Raw genomic sequence first — 12341 nt, forward strand, 5'->3', positions numbered from 1 at the left:
TGAAAGCTTAGAACTAATAATAACAGGATATATTTTCTTATCATCAATATGAGCATATTTAAGATTATCGGGTAAAGGCTTTAAATCAAAAACAGGATCTTCCTTTGGTGGCGGTGTTGTACCCAAATCTTCCACCGGTAAATCATGCTTGAGAATAGGTTGGCGAAGAAAAATTTCCTCAAGTTCATCTCTTTCTTTCCTAAAAATTTCACTCTCGCTATCCTCCAAATGTTGCTGCAAAGGATTGTTAGGAACAAGAACAATAGATGCACATTGCTCCATTTTAAAATCATTACTAGGCAAATCAGCTTTATAAGGAGTTTTAGTAAATTTAGAGAAGTTAAACTCATAAGATTCACCAGCAAATTTAGTCAAAATTTTCTCTTTCTTGCAATCTATAATAGCTCCACAAGTATTTAGAAAAGGTCTACCAAAAATAATAGGACAATAATCACTAGCAACGAGAACCAAGTACCAAAAAGTCAGCAGGATATTTAATCTTACCGCATAAGACTTCCACATCTCGAACAATACCAATTGGTGAAATAGTTTCTCTATTAGCCAGCTGAATGACCACATCAATATCTTCAAGTTCACAAGAATCAATTTCGTGCATAATCTCCGTGTAAAGCTCATACGGAATAGCACTAACACTTGCACCAATATCTCATAATCCATAATAGCAATGATCACCAATTTTAACAGTACATCATAGGAACACTAGCTTGTTTGGGTTTATTAGGATGTGAAACAATATTAGAAGCATCTTCACGAGAAAATAATATGACCATCCTCCACATTTTCAGTCACAAGATCTTTAACTATTGCAACAACGAAGTTCAACTTTTATTTGTTCTTCGGGTTCTACGGGTTTCTTTTCACTTTTATGAACCGCACTATTTATAACAGAGTACTCCTTCATTTTAGCGGGGAAAGGAGTTTTTTCAATATAAACTTCAGGAATAACATGCTCAGCAGTTTCAACTACAAGCACATTTATTAATAGATGAATCAATTTTATCTTTATACGGTTCATGATACTTATCAAAATTCTTCTTTGGCAATTCATAATGAGAGGCAAAAGCTTTATAAAGATTTACAGCGACTTGAGAATCAAGACCATATGTAGCACTCATATTACGAAATAAATCAGTATCCATAAAAGCTTCAATGCATTTATAATCATAAATTATACCTGATTCTCTATCCTTGTCGTTCTCCCATCCTTCGAGTATTTTCTTGGATTCGATCAAGAAGGTTCCTTTTAAACTCTTCTTTATTGCGTGTAAATGATCCAGAACATGAAGTATCCAAGCAAGGTCTTGTCTTGAAAAGAAAGTCTTGCATAGAAATTATCAATAATAACATTACCAGGAAGCTCATGAATGGGGCATTTGAGCATTAAAGACTTCAATCTCCCCCACGCTTGGGCAATACTCTCTCCATCATGAGGCCAAAAATTATATATGCGATTCCGATCCTTATGAATTTCACTTGGAGGATAGAACTTAGAATAAAACCGGGGCACAATATCATTCCATTCAAGAGAATCCCCATTATCCAAGTAATTTATACCAATGCGCCGCCTTACCGGACAGCGATAAGGAGAATAATTTCTTCCTCAATTCATCCATAGCAATACCTGCACATTTGAATAACCCGCATAATTCATGCAAAAACAGTAAATGATCACCGGGGTGGACAGTTCCATCCCCTTCATAGCGGTTATCCATAACACGTTCAATAATTTTCATAGGTATTTTATATGGTATTACTTCCTCACCTGGCGCCTCATCTACTACCGTTGCAGTAGTAGTAGATTTCCCAAATAGAAAATGAAGAGAAGATCTCTCCATAATGACTTATAGCAGCAAGCAGAAATAAAATCAGCACAACAGGAAAGGTTTTCCTTACCAATCCCACTTACCAATAGCGCTTCACTCCCCGGCAACGGCGCCGAGAAAATAGTCTTGATGACCCACAAGTATAGGGGGTGTATCGTAGTATCTTCGATAAGTAAGAATGTCGATCCCAACGAGGAGCGAGAAGGTGTTGACAAGCAGTTTCGATGAAGGATTCACCGTAAATGCTCACGTGACAAGTATTCGGGGGTTTTGATGTAACAGTTGAATAAAGTACGAGTATGTAAAGTGCGAGAGTGACAATTGCAGCGAGTGGCCCAATCCTTTTTAGCACAAAGGACAAGCCGGTTTGTTTACTTATAATGACCAAACGTTCTCGAGGACACATGGGATTTTAGTCTAGTGCTTTCGCTACATACGGCTAAATAATCTTCATTGTTGTGATAAGTGTTGTGTGGGTGAACCTATGCTAATGTACCGCCCTTCCTAGGACTAAATACATACTTGTGATTATACCCCTTGCAAGCATCCGCAACTACAAGAAAGTAATTAAGAATAAATCTAACCACAGCCTTAAACTCGAGATCCTGCGATCCTCCTGCATCGATATACCAACGGGGGTTTAGGTTTCGTCACTCCGGCAACCCCGCAATTAGCAAACGAATACAAGATGCATTCCCCTAGGCCCATAAATGGTGAAGTGTCATGTAGTCGACGTTCACATGACACCACTAGAAGAATAACACCACAACTTAAATATCACACCATTGAATATTACTCAACCATAGTTCACTACTAACATTTAGACTTCACCCATGTCCTCAAGAACTAAACGAACTACTCACGAGACATCATATGGAACATGATCAGAGGTGATATGATGATGAATAACAATCTGAACATGAACTTGGTTCAATGGTTTCACTCAATAGCATCAACAACAAGTATGAATAGATACCGGGAGAGTTTCCCCTATCAAACAATCAAGATCAAACCCAAATTGCTACGGCGGTGACGAGGTGCTGCGGAGGAGATGGCGGTGATGATGGTGGAGATGATGATGATGGTGATGGAGATGATGTCCAGCTCGATGACGGTGACGATGGCGTCGATTTCCCCTCCCGGAGGGAATTTCCCCAGCGGATTCCTGCCCGCCGGAGAGCTCTTTCTCTCCGGTGTTCTCCGCCCCGCGAGGCGGCCGTAACTCTTCGCGAGGTACCCCTTCTGGCTTAGGTTTTCGGGACGAAGGATTTCGCGAAGAAAAGGAGGCGAAAGGGGTCGTGGGCCCTCCACACCACGTGGCGGCGCGGCCAGGGCTTGGGCCGCGCCGCCCTAGGGTGTGGGCCCACCCTGGCTCCTCCTCGGCTCCTCCTTCCGGCTTCCTTCGTCATCTTGAAAAATAGGATTTTTGGTATAATTTTCTTCCACAGGTGATCTTCCGAAATATTGCTTTCGACGGTGCTTTTTCCAGCAGAATCCCGGCTCCGGTGCTTGATCCTCCAATAATGATGAAACATGCAAAATAGATGAAATAACATAAGTATTGTGTCCCAATATGAAATATATCAATGAATAACAGCAAATTATGATATAAAATAGTGATGCAAATTGGACGTATCACCGGCTCGTGTTACGAACCGGTGCTAAAGGTCCTCCGCCCGGGCGCTCGGCAGCCAGCCACGTGGTGCCCCTTTAGCACCGGTTATATGGACGTATGTGGTAGTAGAAATTAGTTGGGCAGCTTATTGATCTTGTATCATTAAATTAAAACGAGCATAAGAAACAGTCAAGTTATACAGCAAAGGGCAATAAAACTTGAACAAAAGTACTTTAGATCTTTAGCACTATCCTCTAGAATTATCTATTTAGTTCCACCTATGGGGAAATATACACAGTATAATACATGAGGGTTTTCATGAAATTGTGGAATAATATGATATTTGTTTTGATGTACGGTGAAATAATCTTAAAAAAATATTCACATCCCCAATTAAATAAAAATATTTTAGGAACTAAATATAGTTGTATTTTAGCATTCAAATGTGTGGTAGTAAGAAACACCGGAATGCTGCATACATAGGGTTCACATTGCTAATTAATATTCATTGTAAGCATCTCAAATTTTATCATTAAAATTAACACAAATTTAATGCTTTGAAAATAAGAACATATGTTTAACGAAGTAAAATATTTAGTATAAATAGCCGGGAACATTTTGAACGGGTCTTGCTGCTAGAGCTGGCATTTTATGTCAAACCTCTTGAGGTGGTGGATATCAGTGCGAACGGGAGGCAAAGTTTTGGTAGATAAGATAACTGACTTATGTTAGTTGTACCAAACTTCAGATGTGGTGGCTATGAGAAATAGACATGAGGTCCAGATTGTATCCACATGACATGACAAATTGATATTGTAAGAATAGATCCAGTATATTTTGTAAATTCATGAAACTATACACAATAAGAAAAAAGACACGACTATGCAGATGGCTAGAGATTGTAATAGAGTCTATTTTTTTTTTTGCTTTGATAGATATATATTTGACTAGAAACAGAGTGAGGTGTCATCGATAACACCACACAGCCGTTCCCTTTGATGTATCGGCTCGAGTGAACAAAACTGTTTCACATATATTGAATGCATATTATTGGTGTATTGTTTAATCTTAAAATTTGGATTTTTATATATAACTCTACTAACAACATGCCTAGAGGGTAGCGCCCCAGCGTTCGACACTGCCCTCTCGAACTTATAAATGTTCACCCCTATTCTACCAAGTTCTAAAAACAAGCTGGCCTCTCCCCAACTTCGTCCATAAGTCACTCGGTTTATTACTTGGAGCTTCTGAACTAGTTTTCTCGTGACTAATTTAGAAGCCCGAGCAATAAGCCCACTGGATGGCTTATGGGAGAAGCCGGGGAGGGGTAGCTTATTTTTTAAGCTAGCAAAAAAAACCTAGTGCCTAGTATGGAACCTAGAGACTAAACGGCATAGCGTGTCGAAGCTCGGCTACATGGGGTAGCACCTCAGTGCATGGTGCTACCGCATTAGTCGTTAGGTCGTGTGTGCCACACTGGCAAGAGGGTGGCGCCATTTGTAAGGACGCTACACAAAAGATGGTAATGCCCTAAGGTTCAATTTTGTGAAATAACTTCGAGGAAAGTTTATTTTGTGCAATAATTTGCTCAAAGGGATAGCTTTAATGATTTTGCTGCTATTCAAATCAACCGGGACTAGTGATCAATGAGCTTCCACCATGGGCCCGGTTCGAGCATGCTACTTTTCGCTGGTAGGGAAGGAAGAAAAAGATCGCGAGAAAGGTAACAACCTAGTGGTAGAAAACAGAACCCTATTGGTTTTAGATAGTAGAGATTAACTCAATGGATTACGACTAGGATGTATGCAACATACATTATGAAACATATGTAGTACAAATTAAGTACTACTCCGTATCAAACATATTGATTCCATGAGAGAATTTGAGATTAGTCTGCATGTCGTGAATGTCTCTTCATGTCGCCATGGAGTAGAAAACTAACTAACTCATGCAATGATGCAAACGATGAGTGGCTTGGTGTGATCACGTATCATCAAACTAGGATGTGTATATGAAACTATTCACTTGAACACAAGGACCCAATGGGAATACACTGGCTAGTCCATGGCAGCAATTAAAATCGCAAAACTAAAAAGTCCTGAGGGTCGAGGCAGTGATTTGTGTGTCTACTCGAAGGCCCATGGGTTCTCGGAGCGGACCTCGGCCTCCTCCTCCGGGGTGTAGTCGTTGGCGATCTTGAAGTGCGCGCGCATCTCCTCCACGGTCTTGCCCCTCATCTGGTCGGCCACCGTCTTGCAGGCCAGGTCCAGGAGCCGCGGCACTTCAAGGTAGTTGGCGGCGAGGATGAGGTCGATGAGCGTGTCTAAGTCGATGCCGCCGATGAAGTCCGTGTCGAAGCGCTCCAGGTCGGAGTCGCCCGAGAAGAAGGGCTCCGCGACGTAGGTGGCCGCGTCGGCGTCGGCGTAGTGGTGGTCGCAGTAGTCGATGACGCGGGAGAGGATGCGGCCGGTGACCTGGGTCAGCGGAATCGCGCCGCCGGCGCAGTCGTCCTCCAGCATGTTCCGGACCAGCACCGACGCCGACGCGAACGTGTCCGCCTTGACCACGAACTCCTCGCCGTCGGAGCTGCGGAGCGTCACAGTCTTGGCGGCGCTGCTGCTGCTAGTCGCCATCTATCCGATCGATCTCCTACGCGCGTGTCGATCTGTGTCGCGTACGTGTGCTCTTTCGATCGATGGATCGGTGCGTGGCGGAACAGAGAGGCGGCGGAATATATAGGTCAGAGAGATGAGCTGGCAGGGAAGTCGGCGGAGTCGAAAAAGGACTCCGAACTTGTCACAAGTTGAATTTTGTATCGGGGAGAGAGAGCCCACCGGACCGCCAACCGAGCGTAATTTGGGTCGGGCCTTATGTGTACTAGGAAGTTTGCGGTGCGGCGCACGCCGCACCCTTGTTGTTTACAGTGCGACATTTTTTTAAACGATGTATTTAAGCTTAAGAATGCGGGATTCCTTTTGAAAAACAGCTGAAGAAACATCTAAAAACTTGACCGTGCCCTTTGTATCAAGATCGTTGGTTACAATTTTGTAGAAAGAATACAATATGTGGGTTGTTGAAGTACCGCCGGAATGCCACTGAAATAGGAGGTGGATGGTGGAGTGCTTTTGTTTCTAGATCGTTGGTTAAAATATTATGGAAATAAAACAAAATCTGGGTTATTGAAATACCGCAGAAGTACTGGTAAAATAGGCGGCAGATGGTGGAGTGCTTTAGTTCTCGGTGTTGCTACAAAATAAAATGGTAGTATTTCTCCGGCCAAAAGAGGCAACGGGTGATGGAGTAAATCTATCTTTCTAAATTTAATGTAGAAGAAAGTCATCCCATGTGAAAATGTGATGGATGGTGGAATAAGTATATTTTTTCGATATTACTGTACACGAACACAACAATATTTTTCCCTAGTAAAAGAGGGGCGGATGTTGGATTTTTTAAGTAACCGTTAAAGAATTATACACTACAAAAGAAACATCGGTGGTAATTACTACGCAGAACCACGGTTGACGTCGAAGGTTCATGTAAAAATTAGTACCCTTGCGCGTCATTGCAAAAGGACCGGCAAAGAAATATGTGGCCTTAAATAATTAATAGTAGTTAGTTAACACTGTGTTTCATAGTTGACACCAACAATGTTCAACATGTCTACTAAAAGAGCTTTCTAGGAAAATATAGGTTGTTGCTGGCTCGTGAAAAATTACCGCCGAAACTAAACCTGAGGTTGAAAGTACCAGGACGTTGCACTGTCGAGAAATTATTGTCGTTGTAATATGTGTCGTCAAATAATTAAATATTAGGTAATCGACAATCTATATTTCATAATTGACACAGGAAAATTATTGTTGACGTTGAAATTGTTTTTGGGAAATTATCGGTAGTTAGCGTCTTGCAAAAAATAACTGCTATATTGTTAAGGCGACAAATTATTACGGAAGCTAACCATTTCAGTAAATTACCATCATAGTCTTTAAATATTGTTAGCGCGACAAATTGTTACGAAAACCGATGATCTAATGCGAGAAATTACCATTAGATTCTTTAAAAAATAGTATGAGAAAAAATTTCAAAATCCAAAAAACCCAAAAAAAAAAGTGTATGCACTGTTCATGCATGTGAACAGTACCAAGTAAATGTGGTGAGGGCTAACCCCACTGTCTTTTGTATATAGTATATATTTGTGATGACAAATAAAATGGAGATTCATGTAAAAGTTGCTATGTTTGTGCACCATTGAGAAATTTGGAAGTTAACGGTCTATTTTGTAGTTGACATCGAGACGCGACAAATTTCTAGAGAAGTTTGAAGAATTACTGTTAGGTAATTAACGATCTATTTTGTAGTTTACATCGACAGACAATAATTTTGTAAAAAGGTTGAATATTTATGCCGAAAAAATTGGGACAAAAATTGAATATTTCCGCCAAAGAAATTACTATAAAAAATATTATCGAAAAGTAAAAAGAAAAGAAAAACAATTATAAATACTGTTCATGTGGCACTATTTACGCGCACATAAACAATACCCAAACTGGTGTGATGCAAGCAAAGTTGGTCAGCTTTTTTATATAGTATTATTATCAAAAAGTAAAAAGAAAAGAAAAACAATTTGAAATATTGTTCGTGCGGCACTGTTCACGCGCGCATGAACAGTACCCAAACTGTTGTGGTGCAAGCAAAGTTGGTCAGCTTTTATATATAGTACTATTATACTTCCTTTTAACTCTTATTTCTTTGCCAGGAAGTCGTAAGAAAACTTGCTTTGCTCTGGAAAAGAACATATTCTTTTTATTTGTGAGGTTTGGAAAAACATAGGTACCTGGGAGAAAATAGAAGAAGTGATGCATACTGATCCATCAGGTTATGTGATCTTGGAAGAGCTCATTGCAAGGGGTGGGAATCTATCTAGCACAGTTCAACAACAATTAATAGTTACTGATGGTTGGTACATCTGGTGTCAATGAAGACAGGTTGTTCATGGTGAAGAAATTCAGTCGGCTTTTAGATCAGCTATGTTGATCATTACTCTAATTAAAAATTATAAGACATCGGTGCAAACGGCCAAGTCCTAAACCTAGAGAGGGATGGAAGACGCCCCCTGAAGGAAAGTTGATGATTAATGTAGACGCAGCGTTTGATATTGACTCTGAAACAGGAGGAGCTGGTACCGTTCATAGAGATTTAAGCAGAGCATGCTTGGCTGCTACAAATCGATATTTACCTCATGTGGTGGATGCAGGAATGGTTAAAGCATGCGCTCTGCGAGAAGGATTGTTGGTTGCTCAACAGTTTGGGTGTTCCTCGTTCATCCTTCAAACAGACCGTATGCAAGTATTCGATACTATGCAAGATGGAGGTTTCTCTGCAACAGTTGTTGCAGCAATTGTTTACGATTATCAAAGCATTCGTGGCGACCTTGATAATGTATAGATCGAGTTTGTAATAGTGAAGCCAACTGCGTAGCACACAGGCTAGCTAGGTAGCGAAGCTTTTATTTCTGGTAATGCAAGCGTATGGGATGATGATGACCACCCTATATTTATTCTAAATGTCGTAGTGAATGATGTAATTGTGTTTCGTGATCAATAAAGCTAGCCACATGCTTTTCCTCAAAAACAAAAGTAGAACTGCGAGGAACTTAGGAATTTTTGGACTTTTATTTTTTATTATTAGTACTATGCACAAGATATTTTGGAGATATATTGTCGAATTAAAGCATGTTCAATTTACTTCATTGCCAACCAAACAGTATGGTCCGATTGAAATAGTGTGGCAGAGGACCCTTCCTTCCACAAAATTATGCTCGCGACCGCCCCTGCATCGCAAACCTAGGCGACATGGGGGTAGGGGTGCGAGTGCGCCACCGGTCATAGGCCTCCTCCTTCCCTCCTCTCTACCGTCCCTAGAGAAACCGCTAGCCTAAGCCCGGGTGGCGATGGTGGCGATGACGCTCTCTCCATGCGAGCAACATGGCGTCCGGCTATAGTGGTGACGTCATGTGGCTTGGTGGAGATTTAGTGGCGAGGAGCTATGGGATCCCGTCGTTGACGGAGGTGGCATGGCATCCTCGCAATGGAGGTGCTCCTGCTGTTGAGCTCTAGTCCCATTCACGGACCAGGTGGGCTTGGGCAGGCATGAGGTTCTTGCCCCGGAGGCAGGCAAGCACAGTGGTGGCGACTAGCTAGATCCCCACCTTTGATCCCCTGTTCGGTTGTGGTCAAGGTGGGACGGTGGTCAGCGCCTCTTGCTCACGCTAGCTAGATCTAGCTTGCCTCTCATCGGAGGCCAAAAGGCGGCTCCTCGTTCCGTGTGTCTGATGGACCTTGGGGTCGACGGGGCTGTGGTGAAATTCCTATGTTTTTCCCTTGCTGCTCTCGACTAACTACAGTAACTTGATGCTATCTCGAGAGAGTTCTTGAGTTTTCGTGTGCTTTCGTGCTGACTGCCCTTGTGGCGATTTTCCCTGAGTGGGACTTCTTCTCTTCTGATTTATGTGCCGGCAGCTCGTCCCTCCATCGCCGGCGGCCATGGTGGCCGACTGGCCGACAAGGGTTGGATGGGATGTCTGGCTTCTCCTTTTTCTTCTAGTTGAATGGAGCGAAGTTCCAGATCGAGTCGGCCAGATCTGGGGCTATGTAAGGCGCCTTTTTTTCTTTATTTGGCTTCAGAGGGTGAAATTCCTATGTGAGTTTATAACGACAATGCCTATTGAGTTGTCGCCTCTTTGGAGGCGGCGTCATGGCACTGCTTGTGCTTCCCCGCCATGAGCACTTGGGAAACAATAGATCCAATCATCGGACCGGGCGGCAGTGGCTCGACTGCCTCGTTCTATCCTTCGAGGTGTCCTCTAGGTTGTTCATGAAGTCCTTGGTGCGCCAGTTGGAGTTGGTGTTGACCGCTGAGAGCGTGAGCTTCCGTGGTGCTATGTACATTGTTGTGGCCACTTCAGATTGACGCCTCCTCCAGTCAGGTCACGCTCTTCACTCACCAACTCTTAGATGCTTATGGGCTGACGATGCATTGATTCATGCCATCTTAGAGTCGCATCCAGTCTCTTGAAGTTCCCTTCTTAGGTCATGACGCGGCCAAGAAACTCAGTGTATCGCCTCCTCGATATTCATGCCAGGAGACAGTGCAAGGCAAGTTGTGCTGTATCGGGTAGCCTTGCATAGCGTTGTACGTACCGTCTTGGCTTCTTGTATGAAACGTGATACACCTTCCGTAGTGTACTTTAGAACAAGAAAAATGTCCTGGCATGTCTAGGGGGAATCAACGGCAAGGGTCAGCCATGTCGGTATAGTAAACCGATCAAAACACGTCCTACGAATAGAAATACAGGGAGTACAAACCATGCAGAACATACATTTCCTTCTTCAGAGCAACAAATTCCATTAGATCTAGTCTCCTAAGTTTCATAAAAAAAAATCAAACGAAATTTCATGAACACAAGGCAAATCAAGCGCTAATTTTATTTTCATGGTTGCAGACAATACAAGCTCAGAATCTATGTGATTAGCTTTTTAATTACTCACTATTCCTGCTCATGAGTATTGTAACGGGACACTCAGTACTTTTTAATTACTCACTATTCCTGCTCACAAGTATTGAAAACGAGACACTCAGTACTTTGGCAGTACAAATGCACAACTCTTCAGTACTCACCTTCCTGTGAAGGAAGTGGATGTGATGGAGCAGAAACTTGGCTGTCCTCACTGGTGGAAAAAGGGGCTTTGGTCGCGGTTGGCAACTGCCATTAGTCGCGGTGGCGCAACCGCGACCAAAGTAGCGCGACTAAAGGCCCCCCCCTTTAGTCGCGGTTCCTTACGAACCGCGACTAAAGGTCCGTCCACGTGGGCCGCAGGCGAGCGCCAGGGCGGAGGACCTTTAGTCGCGGTTTTTCTGGCCAACCGCGACTAAAGGCCTCCGCAGGGTTTAGGGTTTAGCCCCCCTCCCCTAAATCTGGTTTCTTTTTAATTTGTATTATTTTATATCTTTTGGGTTTTAATTTTGAAGGAGTTTCACATATTCTACGGTACTGTATACATACATGCATATGAATGTACAATTTCAAACAAATTTGAAATTAGAACCAAAAAGAATTCAAGAGGAATATACAATATATATTCAATATCGGATGACCATATACAATATATATTCAATATCGGATGACCATATACAATTTTGAACAAGTTAGTTACAAATTCTGGTGCATATAAAGTTCTACGTCATCGTAATAGTGTTCTCCTCTAGGATCGATGACTTCCCTCGCGAACCATCCAGCTAGTTCCTCTTGAAGTGGTCGGAAACGAGCTTCTGGACTAAGCGTCTTCCGGAGGTTATTCCTCAGGATGTTGTTCTCACACTTCTGGTCCCGCTCATTGCAGTATCTCCGGATCCTCTCACAAACATAGTATCCACATAGATTGGTCCCCGGTGGCTGAGTATCCCCGGTCGTCCGCACTGCCATTTTAAAATTTAGCTCTTTTTTGAATTCACCGACCTTGGTATCTACGAACCGTCTCCAAACCCTACGAGGCAAAGAAAATTAAATAAACAAGAGAGTTATTAATTAGTTACTTGATATTAGGAAATGATGAACGAAATAGGCCGATCGATATAGAGCGCAAATGAATGAAAATAATTACTTTTGCATCATTTTTCTCATGTCGCCCCAAAGCGCCGGATCCATATTCGAGAGAGTCGTGGACGAGAACCGAGGAGGTCTGAACTTTAATTACCATAAGAATCCGGTGGAACCTGCGGACACGATACATGCACGATCATGCATAACTCATCGATTAGCCACATACCATGCATGGAGTAAACAAAAGAGAATGTGCTCAAGACAGAAACACTCACCCAAAATGGTA

The 12341-nt window shown here is 42.4% G+C and overlaps 1 protein-coding gene across 1 annotated transcript; it reads right to left on the reverse strand.

The window, feature by feature from the left end:
* Window positions 1-5585: 5585 nt before the first annotated feature.
* LOC124691291 (SKP1-like protein 4) lies at window positions 5586-6092 on the reverse strand. Its single transcript, XM_047224565.1, has one exon. It carries the CDS (start codon window positions 6090-6092, stop codon window positions 5586-5588), a length of 507 nt encoding a protein of 168 aa, XP_047080521.1.
* Between the last annotated feature and the right edge of the window lie 6249 nt (window positions 6093-12341).

Source organism: Lolium rigidum, chromosome 2, assembly GCF_022539505.1.
Source record: "Lolium rigidum isolate FL_2022 chromosome 2, APGP_CSIRO_Lrig_0.1, whole genome shotgun sequence".
In the NCBI taxonomy this organism is placed as follows: domain Eukaryota; kingdom Viridiplantae; phylum Streptophyta; class Magnoliopsida; order Poales; family Poaceae; genus Lolium; species Lolium rigidum.

What these genes read in the sequence shown, in the direction of transcription:
- LOC124691291 (XM_047224565.1), bottom strand. Translation starts at nt 6,092, where the DNA reads ATGGCGACTAGCAGCAGCAGCGCCGCCAAGACTGTGACGCTCCGCAGC.